The sequence below is a fragment of the Labrus bergylta genome, chromosome 24, assembly GCF_963930695.1.
Source record: "Labrus bergylta chromosome 24, fLabBer1.1, whole genome shotgun sequence".
Classification (NCBI taxonomy): domain Eukaryota; kingdom Metazoa; phylum Chordata; class Actinopteri; order Labriformes; family Labridae; genus Labrus; species Labrus bergylta.
Genome location: NC_089218.1, coordinates 2233115 through 2247587, shown reverse-complemented (window position 1 = coordinate 2247587; position 14473 = coordinate 2233115). Strand labels below are relative to the sequence as shown.

Genomic DNA, 14473 nt, shown 5'->3' with positions numbered 1-14473 from the left:
CTAACACGGCTGCACATTTTACATAAACCTCGAGAAGTCACCGGGAGAGAAGAAGCAACAGAAAAAACTTGGCTCTGCCTTTTTCAAAATTTTACAAGACGTCCAAGGGCAGAGCGTCCACAGAGACATTCACTAACTTTAAAACTGTTCACAAGTTCTAAACCTGATAAAAGGAGAAGCCGTGAGACGGTGAAAAGGTTGTTTTTTGGGTGATTTGGCGAGGCTACATGCACTCTGCCTCGTCCTCGCTGTGGCACGTTGATTTGGCTTCGAGCTGCCTGAGAGGAAGCCTGCAGGAAATACTCTCAGTGCAAATATTCACCCAACTCCTCTGCTGTTTGACAGAAAAATAAAGCTTTTATTTAAAGAAAATTCCCCCCGAAAAGAGGAGAGTAATTCTCATCCATCGCAGACGATAAGAGATTTTTGTAGTTAACCCTCTGAGTCGTCTTTACATCATCATCCCTCGCTTTCTGGTGATAACCCCTAGTACTGATGCGTCTCCTCTCTCGTTTGTGATGTCTGATGAAGGCCACATGTGATGATAAAATCTCCTTACATGCGATTCAGAGCAGACAAGAACATGAACCTGACTCACAAAGATCAGGAGGTGTACAGGTGTGGAGCCAGAGCCGTCTCACAGGCTTTTCTTTCTGAACGTATTCATGACAGTCGACCTCAGCGGGGTTGCATACTGAATAGAGACGGCGTTGACAGGACACAGAAATAACCTCGGCTGATGAGACAGACTCACCTGTGCTCGGTCGATCCTGTAGAAGCGATCAGCTGTCGTGGCTGAAAGAGACGAATGGAAAACGCAGAGTTACACATTTAAACATCATCTCTGCTCTCACATTTACAAACATAACAAATGACCTCCATCATTGTTAACTTGTTCACGGTTTAGCTCTCCATCGCTGAAGCAATTATACTGAGACACACAGTGTGTGTGACAACCTGCAGAGGAACAAGACGAGGATCGGCTCGCTGTCTGTCTGAGTCCTACATCATAAAATAATGAGGTTTCACACAGAAGTTCAGAGCGTCCATTCAATCTTTAGAAGCTGAACAAAGCACTCTCAAGTTCCATGAGGTCTTTCAAGGTGAGCAGTTCGGTTTAAACCTCTGTTTTTTTTTTAATCAGTTTGCAGAGTTCTCCCCGTGTGTTGGTTTGTGAGAAGCTCGAGTCCTGCTGGCTGTGCTGTTGTCAGAGCCGTGTTTACTACATGTCGTCCACCCCTCTCTCGTCCCAACATCATTCTCTATCTCAGAGGAGGCAACAAAAACCTAAAAAGGAAGAAATCAGTTTAACTGTAACTGCCTGCTGTGGCTAACATTAGCAGCCCTACCCTTCAGTCCTCCCTGCAGGTTAACATCCACGTGTGTGTGCTGAACATGGTTACTAAGGTACAGACTTTACCTTACTGCCCTAAGAGAGAAAACCCTCCCTAACATCCATGTCCGAGTTTAATGAATGCGCTCACTGGAGCGTGTGAAATGTTGATGCTGTAGCCGTAGTTTACGAGATGATCTTACAAGAAACACTCAAAACACACCAACCGTGCTTCCAGCAGCTCAGAGATAATGTCAAGCCCTGATGTTATTTCTGCTAACAAGGGTTAAAGGTCACACAGTGTGTTTTTTTATGTCACCTTCAAGGTAAATATTAAGTCACACAACACAGAACACAAAAACATCCGCACAAACAATTCGTCCTTCTTTCTTTTTCTTTCAGCTCGCTCTCTTTCTTTGACTCCTGCTTAATTCCTCCAGGACTCAAGCAGAGATGTGTGTGTGTGTGTGTGTGTGTGTGTGTGTGTGTGTGTGTGTGTGTGTGTGTGTTGTCAGTGCATGCATAACATTATGTAAGACGCAGGTTTTTCTCTGTGATGTCTTTGGTAAGCTGCTGCTGTATGAAATTAATATTCATGACTTTCAGCAGTGAACACAATGCAAAGGAAGGACGCTGTAGGAGCGCACTCACCTGTTTTCAAGTCACAGGTTTGTGTTTGCACGTTTGTATGTTACGTTGATCCTCCTTTAATGAAATAAATGCATCAGACAAAGCCTCCCAGCAGACTCTGCAGCCACATGAACGATCTGACAGCTTTGTAACAAAGCTCCCGAACATTCAATCAAACCCTCGCTGAAGGCTCTGACTGCAGCTCAGAGTGTGTTTCATAATGTGTGTGTGTTTATCAGTACGAGGACACACTGGTTTCACAGCGGTGTGTGCGTGCACGGGGAGCGGTGGCAGTGTTCGCAAATCTGGAAGCAACATGATTGAAAAAGATGGAAGTGTGTGGGCTGTTTCTCCGTCAGGCATCTCAGCGCACAAGTTTCAATTAAGTCAAACTGAAGCTGCTGCTAAAATCAGATTTATTTATAGGAATTGATAATTCTGCATTTAACCCCTCTGACTGACCTGCCCTCGCCACACATCTCAGACCTTTAATTCTAGCAAACATCGAGAGTTTCTCCTCCGGCCTCCTCGTAGTCATTCTGCAGAAAGTCAGATTGAGTCTCCCGCTGTGAGGTCTGAGTGTGAGGAGGATTTCAAGGAGCAGTCCTCCTGACCAGTTTCAGACAGAGGCTGTAATTAGGGTTTTGACTGGCGCCAGTTTCAGATAAATGAGGAGGTTTTTGAGCAGCTCTGAAGGTTTCACAGACTGACAACATGAGAATACGGGAGCTTTAAGCACATGGATTCCTTCATTGACTTTCAGGCTGTTTGTACCTTACCTACATTTGTTTACTTGCACGGTTAACTTCAAAACATGCAGGAAAATGTTCACGATAAGGAGAGCTGTTGAGGTAAAGTAAAGGGTTAAAAACTAAAAGTAAGCCGATGTACTCACAGTCGAGGAAACACCACTTTGGAGATAATCTCTGCGAGGATACAATCTTTGGTTTGGCTGCTTCCTCCTGAAACACAAACAGACAGAAGAGTTAGAGAGACGACGACTAACAGGAGTCGAGGATCGAGAGCGGAATGAGAGACTGCAGATCAACAACATGTGCAGAGATTCAAACACACACTTCACAACACGGTGTGCAAAAAGCTCATCAGGTCTCACGTCTTTACTTCTTACAGCTGAAAATCTCAAGCACATGTTTCTGGTTTGTTATTAAAACTCTGCGATGCCCGGTTGCCAGATCCGTCCACACAAAAACCTCCTCTCCACACCCCCTCTGAAATGAAATTGAGCAACTTTTGAGACCTTTGCAGCAACTTGCTTTTTTAAAAGTAGCTTCACATTCGGACCATCGGGGAAAAAACATATATACAGATTTATTATGTTGTATTTCTCATGCATGCTGCTCAGAGATATCACACAGCAGACGCTTCTTCAATGCGTGTTTTTATAAACCTGATTGCTCGCTTCTTTTGCCATCGCTGCTTCATAAAGTTTCTGACATTATGATCACGCCTGCTTACTTCAGATTGTCTCAACGCTGAAATTCAATAAGTAATTTTAATGAGAGAGAAATTAAATTCAGCGTCAATCTGAAAACTTTGAGTTTGTGTCCTTGTGAAAGTTGTTCACAGACGACCCTTCTCCTCCCGCCTCGTTACTTCATCTTTTTCAGTTTCACTCGGGCGTCTTTTCATTCATCCCCCAATTAGCTCTGAACGCAGCAGCGAGACTTTTAACGAGATCAAGAAACCAGACACCATGTATCGAAGATTTTCTCCTCCCTGCCGCAGCGCCCCATTGACTCAACTTTAAAGTCTGGTTCTTTGTTTACACTGAAATAAACGCTCTCTCTCTCTCTCTGTGTGTGTGTGAGTGTGTGTGTGTGTGTGTGTCACTGTCAGACACCTCTGATCGTGTAAAGGCTCGGCTCTCTTCACAGACTAACGGCTGAATGTCGTGCTGTCACAGATTTCAGAGCAGAGGCATCAGTTTGTCTCCTCGCTCTTCTGATGATCTGAACTCTTTTTGATTCGTTTGTGAAATGTTTTAAGATTTAAAGATCCTGGATTGTTTTGATTTTCATGACATTTGAGCCATAATCATCAAATAACGACTCAATGTAACAAGGGAAAAATTCAGTACTGAGTCATTCACACTTTTTTGAGGATTTTAGCCCTTTAAATGCCAGTTTTAGTACATAGTTCTAATATTGTTTTTATGAAAATATCCTCAAAATGATTGAATGTTTGGTAGTTTTGAGCAGGGCTGAAGTAGTTTAAGAGATTAATGCAGCTAGACCCCAAACTGTGACAGTAGTTTATGTTCTCCTACAGGTGCAATGAGTCTAGCAATTAGTGGAAACCCCTAATCAAAAAATCTATACAGCCAGGGTTGCCAGATCTTGCGAGAGAAACAAGCATAAAATCCAAAACAGGCAACCTTACCTACCACAAAGTGTAGGAGAGAGGCCACTTGATCACACTATATATGTAGCCTAGGAATTTATTTTTGCATTAAATAAGCAATTATTAACAAAATGCTGTAACTTGTAATAGTAACTTTGTGTATTGCATGTTTGAGGCTATTTAATATATCAAAAGGATAATTCAGTAGTGTTGTAGTCAAGACCACCATGACCGAGACAAAGACACATCGGAGACCAGAGTGCTCCGAGACCGAGACAAGACCAAGGCCATAAATATCAGTTAAAAATCATCAACTTGTGCAGCCCAGAACAATAAAATCAGTGAGTAAAAGATATAACCGAACCTTTATTTACTGACCTATTTGTGTCTTTTATTCATCATCATTTTTCTTTATTTCCTCTCCTGTGATGTCACCTTTCAAACGTGTGTGTGAGGCAAAACACAGGGTGATATTCTTTGTATTCGTGTGACAAATCTGCACAATAAAACTGAATCTGATCTGGAAGCGGCCTGATGCAGAGGTCTGAAAAGAAAACCTGCAGGTCGTCCAGTCTCCATCGCTGGTTTCACGCTGCTTACAAAAGCTTTCCACAGCGAGTTAAAGAAAAAAAACTTCAGCGGAAAAGTAAGGACAAGATTTTTAGCCTAAAATGGTCGAATTTACAGATAATCGCTGCCGTGTTTTGCAGCTTCAAAGCGACAAAAACACTTATATTGGAGGCGTGACTGAATGAAAAACGTCTCCTTTCAATAGACGTGACAGGAGGGAAAACAAGCCAAAGAAAGTAAAGTCATTTTCTCTTCAAAGTGCGAACCTTTCATGCAGACTGTGACAGAGACGGCGGCTGAAGTAAACACCTCTCCTACTCTCCCTCTCTGCGTTTGTCTCTCCTTATCTCATCCTGCTGTCGGGGCTCGGCGGCGTGCAGTCTCAGGCTGAGTAAAAAACGCCCGCAGGCTTTCACAGCAAACCTACAAACGTGGAAATCAAAAGCTGAACTCGTCTGACTCTTCTCTTCCTCACCTGCTTTCTTCTCCTGCCTCTCCTTCATTCACTCGACTTCTTCTTACACACAAAGTTCCTGAGCTCTTTCTCTGTTTTTGTCCGATCTCAGAGCCTCTGAGGCGCGTTTCTGATTCATTCTGCGCCCGGAGTTATGCGACTTATCTATCAAACAGCCTGGATGTGCAGTTTACCTATCGCTGCAGGTGGAAGCAGGGAAACAGACCCGCTTCTCCCCCTCCAACTCTTCCTGTTGACGGAGGATACAGATGTTTATTTCTGTTTGCAAGAACAATTACACCCCGTTCTTAATTACACAAAGATAACATTTATTCACAGAAAACCCTTTGAACTAGAAGATTTAAAGGTCCAATCAGTGAGGTGTGTAGTGAGTGAGATGATAAAGGTATCTTACTCTCTGATCATTAAGGAAACATGCTATGTTGAAGTGCTGGCTTCTCTGACAACAATGCAGCAGCCAGTATGTCCTCCTTCTAACTTTAGATTCTGCTCCTGAATGCTCTGGATTTGTTTGGACCAGAGAAGGTAGACGCTTTTAAGGCACCCAGCACACGGCTGTTTTGGACGCCCCTCGGTTTGTCAGATATGAGAGCAGTTATCAGGTCAATAGGTGTTGCAGCGATGGAAGCGGTCAAGAGAAGTGGTTCAGATAGAAGTGATTGTACCCGACCTAAAAAGCCTCTGCATGTTTCTAATAAGCTCCACGAGCAGAAACGTGCTCAAACTAGGATCAATATTGGCGATGCTTTTGAAAAATGGAGAGAGGTTAGAACACAGAAAGGTTTACAGACCCATGCAGAGCTGGATAAACACTGAAGCTTCAGAGTCCACCACATGGTGACCTGAGTGAGCATCCACTCTAGAGAGGAGGGGGCGGGGGGGGAGACAGCTCTCTCTAACTTTTCCACCAAAGTTTCTTAAATTTAAGTCTCAAACTCATTAATTTTTCTATTTCATGCTTCTTCTTCTTTTTGTAAGCTGTGTCATGATTTCTCCTTTCTGCACCTTAAATACTTCACAATCCATATCTTTATCGAGTGCACGCTCAAACAGCTGCTCTTCAGCTGTTCACAAAGAACACAAACTGAATCACAGATATTCATAAAAAGCCGGAGGACCTTTACCTGCAGAGACGTCCTCCTTTGACTCAAACTATCTTTTCATCCCATCTCAACATGAATCAACTTTCTCAGGAGTGGCCCAGAAAAGGCCAAAGATGTTTCAAAGACACGACCAAAGAGAACGGCGTTATCTCTCTGAACCAAATGTCAACCCAACCCCCCCCCAAAAAAAAATATTTTCCTCAAATATTTAAGGATTATCATGGCATGCTTTTCTGCAAAACATGACTTTTAGTGTGTCGATAGATTTGGTAAAATCAAGCTGAATGTTTGCAAATGCAAACAAATGCATCAAGTAGAATGATGCATTCAGGACCAGATTCAAGCTGCACACATTTCTATACTTGATTTCTAAGAACATATGTAGACATATGCAAATGGGCTGGTAACCAAGGGGTAACTGAGTGCGTTTACTGTACATGGACTAGATGGTCAGTATCCCGGTTTTGATCAGGGAGTTTTTAAGCATCCTGTTTTTGTGTTTATGAATTCCTGATTTCAGAAACCAGGATCCGCCCTTATCCCCTTTTTGAGAAACCTGATTTTGCTACCTGGAGCACTCTGAAAGAAAACAGGATACTGTGGCCTTACCCCGGTCTCTGACAGCTGCAGAATCCTGCACAGGCGCCACCTCTTCTCAACAAAACAAACACGGAGGCACCAACAAGAGCGTCTCACTTCTGAAGCAACAAAGAAACTAAGTGTGGCCTTTCTGTAATGAAGGACTAAAATATAACTGGAGGTTTAGATGACCTGTTCATGTCTGTGGTGAACAGCCTTGAGGTGCCAAATGAGGTGGAGACGCCATATCTGCAGCGCCATGTTGGCATTTAATAGTGCTAAGCCCGAGACCAAGACCGAGGAAAAATGCGTTCAGTTCCGAGACCTTCAAAAAGTGGACTCGAGACCGGTCGAGTACCACACCACTAGTTAGAACTTCAAGCTGGTGGATCTACTTTGACTTACAAGTCTTTGCGTCTGGTGTCGGGGTGAAGGTGAAGTTCTGCTGGTCTACATTATGAAACTACAATCCTGTCATACAAGTTAGAAGGCTTTTATGCGTACTTCTGTAAACACACACTCCTCGCACACCGTGATATAATGTACTTTAATACATGCAGATAAAAACTTTCTCTTCATCAGAAAGTCTCTGTTTCTCTCTCACTCGGTCCCAAAGTGCAGCAGCGAGCTCCATCAGTCACCGGAGAGCTCGGAGATCAAACACTGAGACGACTGTAACATCAGCCGGTTGCGAGGCAACACAAAGTCTGACAACGAGTCACACGCCGTCGCCTCAGTGTGAGAGATCTAACCTAAATAAAAAATAAAAAACAGGGCGAGGTTGTTAAAAATAACAATGAGAGAGTTGTTGTGATGCTCCTGAAGGAGAGGGCGAGGAGCTCAGGTGGATGAGACCCGAACGAGGAGAGGAGATCGCACAGAGACTTAAAACAGCACGCTCATCAGATACTTCACATTCACTGAAGCACAGGAGGAAAGGAACGGCCGCTGTGTCAACAGCCCAATTTATGGCTAAGACTTATGAGCTAACACGTTGAGTAGTCGAGTTACTAGAAGAGGAATGCAGCGTTTTACTGAGCGCAGACGATAAATATTCATACACAGGTTAAATTAGCGTGCTCGGCTGGTTAAGAGATTGTGTCTCCATAAACCATAAAAACAGAGAAGACTGCAGAGCGCTTTGCTTTGTGAACACATTTCAGGATGCCTCGTCCTACTTTCTGTTATAAAAAAAAAAAAAAAGAAGCACAGCACCATCATCCCCTCAACCGCACATGTCAAGGTGACAGAGCATGACAGTACGGCATCCCAGCAGCAAAAAATCCCCCCGGCTACTGAGAGGACGGAAAGAAAAGAAACAGACAGGAGGAAAAAAAACAGAGAGAGAGAAAGAGAGAAAGAAAGAAACCCCTGAGAGTGAGTCACAGGAGCAGCGAGCAGGTGAGATTGTTTCCTCGGCTGTACAACTCGATTTAAAGCATTTCTTCACGCTCATCCCTGATTTACACCAACTGTTTATGAGTGAGACACCCTGCTCATTATGTGTCTCTTATAAACTCTGTTTTCTATCCTTTTTTAAGACGTGTTTCTAAGTTCCCCAGGAGAGAGAGAGAGACAGAGAGAGAGAGAGAGAGAGAGAGAGAGAGAGAGAGAGAGGGAGGAGTGTGGGAGTGGAAATGTAATCGGTGACCTCGAGGAGAGTTTGCTGACATCCATTTGATCCGAGCTGCCTACATCGCTTCCACACTGACTGAAACTCGACCAAACAGTTCCTCCTATCCAAGCTGCAACATGACAGCTGTCAAATTATCTAAGTGTTTTCGATGCCATGTGTTTTAAATCGATGAAATCTCTTCTGTTGTAATGATCAATACTAGCATCTAAAAGTAGCAAGGACTTTCGAAAACGACATCTTATTCATAAAACAGAGGAATGAGTGCATCAAATATTGTAGACACAAACTCCTGCACACTGTCTAAATTGCAATAACACATTGGCAACATGTTGGTAATGCATCGTTGCCAAGGAGATAATTGAATCCAACAAAATCTGCAGGCACACGCTGCCTAAGTTGCACAAAAACATTGGCAACATTTCAGTTGTGCAAGGTGCAAGATGTTTTCAAGGAGAGGATTGAATCCATCAAACATTGTGGACAAGCTCCTGCACAAACTGTCTAAAATTGGCATCGTTTGGGAATGCAATTTTGCAGAGGAGGGATTGAATACATCACAGATTGAAAAGCACACACTGTCTAAAATGCACAGAAACATTTCAGTGAAGCAACATTTCCAAGGAGAGGATGGAATCCATCAAAAATTGCAGACACGCGCTTTCTAAATTGCACACAAACATTGGCAACGTTTCACGACTGCAACATTGCCAAACAAGAGGATTGAACCCGTCAAATATTTAAATCAAGCTCCTGCACACACTGTCTGAATTGCACAAAACAATCGACCATGTTGCATTACCGAAAAGTTTCTCCAGAAAGAAGGACTCACAGCCCGATCTGTTCTGGACCGTCTCTTCTCGTCGTTTCACGATGGGGTCGACACAAACACTGGAGCTGAACTTGTTCTCTATGATCTGACGTCTCTTTGCTCTCGGGTTAACACCTCACTACCTCTCTGACTGACGAGAACAATTACATTCAGACGACTTTCAAAACGTTCAACACCAAGAGAGGAAGTTTGAACCGACTTAAAGCGACGGATGAAGGCTTAAAAAAAAGAGTCTGTGAAATGGAATTAAAACATGATGTCTTTTCTTTTGTGCGCTGAATGAATTTACTTTGCATGAAACGTCATGATTATAAAACTAAAGTGTTTGACTCTGTTCTTAAAGTGTTTGAGGTGTCTGATCCTTTTCCTCCGCTGCCTCTGTGACAGAACTAAACTTTGAGAGCGTCTTAACTGAACGTTAAAATTCTCCTGAATAAAACACTAAAGACACTTTTCAAACATCACAACCGCTCCTTTGATTGTTTTTTTTGTTCTCGGGCCTCTCCTGACGAGAAGCGGACCTTAAAGAGACTTCTTAATTAACCCTGAGATTAAGTAAACGAAACAATGAAAAACTTTCATCACAGAACAATCGCTTCATCGTTTTTAGATTTCGACAGCTTCTGAACGTCAGAAATCATCCCGGACAAACGGAGAACCTGTGAGAGCAGGTCCCGAGCTAAATCATCTGTGCTGCACGGACGCAAAACTGTGTCTAGCTTCAAATGTATTTTTTGTGATTAGAGTACGAGTAACACCTCATTTAGTTTGATTCTGACCAGCTTCTCGTGTAGCGAGAATGGCCCGATCTTGTCGCAACCGATGATTTGTCGGAATAATCCTCAGGAGTGTGCGGCGTCAGTACGATTATTTTTGATCGATCTGGAATCACAAATATCAAGCATGTTTGATATTTCTGATTGCAGCTGACGGAATACCCACAGCTGGTGTTTCCACGGCAACGATAAACATGTGGTGTCTGTCATGACAACTCTGAAATTAAGGTTTTTCTTTGGCTTTGAAAAACTGTTGGAAATATTCAAGGTGATGTAAAACCCTCAACATATTCAAATGTAGATATTTAAATGTAAACATCGTAATAAAATTCTACATATTGTAATATGTTTTCAATATGAAAACTCAGAAAACCCTGATGAACATCTGATACTATGAACCGCTTTCATGTTTCTCTGTTACCGTGTGAAGCAGCGTTAGGACCAAAACTGACTCTTTTTAGTTTATGACAAATGTTTTTTTCTGACATATCCGCCGCCAGCACCGAGGGGCCACGCGGCCTCGGGTGCGGGGATCTCAAACCGGTAATGATCCTTCCGCAGGTTCACCTACGGAAACCTTTTAGAGGTTATGGCGTTTTGCCTCTCTCGCACTCGTCTCCATTATGAATAAGTTCCATAATGACTGCTCAACATGAGAGGAGCAGAACGGATGAAGCTGCATGTGATATTTATCATCTGACACACGAGGCAAGGGCCCGAAGCTCCTTTTTTTCTCCTCTTCATGGAGGCAGCAGAGCTGGAGAGCGGCGCTGAGTGGGAAATTATTGATAACACAGAAGAAGAAGAATCATCACTCGATACATCAATGACGCAGGTTAGAAGTTTGAGTTCAGGGTTTCTGGGATTTTAATATCTGAAAAAAGATTTATTCCAATGCCGTAACTTTTTTTAGGCAACCCTAACCGAAACTAAACGTGGTCAAAGTTAAAGCTCATGAGGTAAATGTATGTTGGTGTAATCCCAGAATGAGTCTGCAAAGGGCGCTAAACAGCATAGTTTCCCGATATGAAACCAAGAATTTCACCAGATGGCTTCAAACCTTAAACCTAGTACATAGACTCTCTTCTCCCAGCACTGGAGAGCAGCCCTCCCCCGGCAGCCCTGCAGCGTTCTGACCCACTGAAGGTTTCCAGAGAGCTGGCCAATCAGAAGAGAGAGGGGCCTTAAAGAGACAGCAGCTCAGGCAGAGGATGATATGGTATCTTTAATATCTGATTTCCCGTGGGTGTCAAGTGATGAAAATAAACAGCTCGTCCTGCAGCTGCACGGTGTGTTCAACGGTGGCTACTTTCCAACGCTCGTCTCGCCTTCATGGAGTCTGCGACGGTCACGCTATCCTATATTTCCTAAATGTTCTTAATTATTATTATAGGCAGGTCGACGAGAATCTTTCAGAGTCTTTACAGAGTCCATTACATCCTCTCTCGATCCGCTGCTGCTGTTATGACTAAACGTCAGGATGCCTTCATTCTCAGTCGTTTTGTTTTTTTTATGACTAAGAGGACATTTTCTAAACGTGGTTTTATTTGTGTATCTGTGTGCGTGTGTGTGTGTGTGTGTGTGTGTGTGTGTGTGTGTGCGTATCATGTTGTGTAATGCACTGCTGGCCACATTCTGTACTTTTGTAACCCCCGGAGTACAGAGTCGGTTCTGTTTACATGTGTGGGTGTCTGTTTGTTTAGAATGGTGGATGTACTGTGTGTGTGTGTGTGTGTGTGTGTGTGTGTGTGTGTGTGTGTGTGTGTGTGTGTGTGTGTGTGTGTGTGTGTGTGTGTGTGTGTGTGTGTGTGTGTTAGATGAACATTTCCAGCCCTCTCTAACTCGACTTCAGATTTAACCTTTCACGATTCACCGCTGCGCTCCGACGGGAAGCTGCACCTCGGAGGTTGATTAATCGATTTTTTAACATAAATTAATTTCATCAAGTCTACGGCAGATAGACTAAGTATTCTCCTTCCTCTAGACCAGTCGGCATGTCTTCCCCTCCTCTGAAAACACATTCCTCAGGTCCTTCCCCCATCACCCACTTTCCTCTTTGTTCTGCAGTGTCATGGCGTCCCTGATCGCCCCCCTCCTCTTCTCTACTTTACTTTTTAGGAGAAGTCTGTATTTTATTTTGAAGGAACAAGCTGCTGACTGTCTGTATTTTCTTTGCACATTTTTTGCATCCATCCACGGTGAGTTTTACTTCCCCCTGCTCTTCTTCTTGTTTTCCCTTTGAACATATCTTCACCCCGTCCCGTTAGAACAGACTGATAGTTTAAGCTCCGCACAAACTGCACAAAAGGAGACATGATACTAAACATGATGCATTAATCCTCTCTTCAAACACCCTCCTCCTGTGTTTGTTAAAGCTCGGATTATCCCCGTTTGTGTGATTTAATCTGTGATACTCTGGATGCAGAAGCTAATCTTAGCGTTAGCCTTCAAAGCACTTACAGCAACATTTCTCAGAAGAAGAAAAGTAAACAAGCACATTCTGGACTCAAAGGAAGCTCGTCGTAGAAGCTCTTGGAGATGCGATACACGAGAGATAAAAAAATCTAAAAGAATCACTTAAAATTCCTGTGTTGGCAAAGCGAGGTCATGTTAGACCGCTCCAGCGTACGGCTTTCTAAAGAGGCCGAGAGTTTAACGACCTTCTTTTATTATAAAAAGGAGTACCTTGAAGTTTTCTTGTAAACATTATGTCACCTTGAAGAAGAGCTTCTGAATCATTCTGATGCTACGCTGACTCGTGGCGAGAGAGATGAAGCCTTTTTTCTTACACATTCTGCTCTCTTCACTCTTGTTCAGCTCGGGTCGAGAGTGTGCTATCTTTGGAAAGAAGTGCGTTTCCCTTTAAGGCCTGATTTTCTGGCAGAAACTTTTACTCATTGCTCATCCTAACTCGGTGTTCCAGGTGCAGAGATCCCGGCATCAACAGAGAGACTGAGAAAGAAGGAAGATAAGAAAAGCCAAAGAGTGAATCTCTGACATTATTCTACCTCTTAGCGAGGGAGTTAACCACACCGCAGCGCTGCCGTGTCAAAAAAGGGCTGCAGATTTTTTGCACGGTGCTCTAGATCTGCAGACTGACACGCTTCGTTTTTAGATCTGACAGATTTGTTACAAACACACAACAAAAGCAGCAGCAGTACAGTCACTTCGATACAAACAATCAGCCTGCAGAAAACCCTCCTCAGCGTGCTGCACAGACACGACCTCACACGTGCAGAACGGTCACAGACGAAAGCACAGCGACTGAAGGACAGGCATGCCGATGAACACAACCACAGCGACTGCAAACTTTGGTTTATATGGAGAATATTCCTTTTTGACCCGGAGTTGTACATCTACACCCGTTTCTTTTTTGATTTTAGAGATTATAAATCTTTATTTAAATTCTATTCTGCTGCTATAGTTCTTTATTTTATTTATTTATTGGGATTCTGTTTGCATCTTTGGACGTTTCAACACCTCACCTGTTTGGTTTTGTTAAAACAAACTCAAGTCTGTTTGCTGAGTTAGTACAGTCCGTTGGCGCTGGTTTGAAAGCTGTCAATCAAACCCTGGTGTGGACCAAACAACTGCCTGAAAAGGAGGGTCTCTATCTGCTCTCAGACTCTGGTACGGTTCGTTTGTAAATAGAACATGAACCGACCTCGATCAGACCTAACTGCAGGAAGTAACCAGCGGGCTCCCTCTCTGTTCATCATCTCTGAACATGTGTTAAAGACCACAGGCAGACCTGATGGAGCTTCAGAAACAGTTTGTGTGGCTGAGCAGGTCCTGGTTCAGGAGGATTAACCTGGTCCTGGTTCAGGAGGATAAACGTGGTCCTGGTTCAGCAGGATAAACGTGGTCCTGGTTCAGGAGGATTAACCTGGTCCTGGTTCAGGAGGATTAACGTGGTCCTGGTTCAGGAGGATAAACGTGGTCCTGGTTCAGGAGGATTAACGTGGTCCTGGTTCAGGAGGATAAACGTGGTCCTGGTTCAGGAGGATTAACCTGGTCCTGGTTCAGGAGGATTAACGTGGTCCTGGTTCAGGAGGATTAACCTGGTCCTGGTTCAGGAGGATTAACCTGGTCCTTCTCCTTCAGCGACTCCAGAACATCAACATGTTATTTTCAAACTGTCTCGTTTTCCTCCAGGGATAAATACAAACACTATAATATAC

The 14473-nt window shown here is 43.5% G+C and overlaps 1 protein-coding gene across 8 annotated transcripts in view; it reads right to left on the bottom strand.

Annotated features, from left to right (window-relative positions):
• LOC110001119 (diacylglycerol kinase zeta) overlaps positions 1 to 14473 on the bottom strand; it is a 73159-nt gene that overhangs the window by 14037 nt on the left and 44649 nt on the right. For all 8 annotated transcript variants that reach the window (XM_029281799.2, XM_029281800.2, XM_029281795.2 and 5 more), the window contains 2 exons: positions 2859 to 2925; positions 755 to 795 (listed from right to left, as the gene is read on the bottom strand). In XM_029281799.2, coding sequence (XP_029137632.2) covers positions 755 to 795; positions 2859 to 2925 — 108 coding nt within the window. The remainder of the gene's footprint in view (positions 1 to 754; positions 796 to 2858; positions 2926 to 14473) is intronic.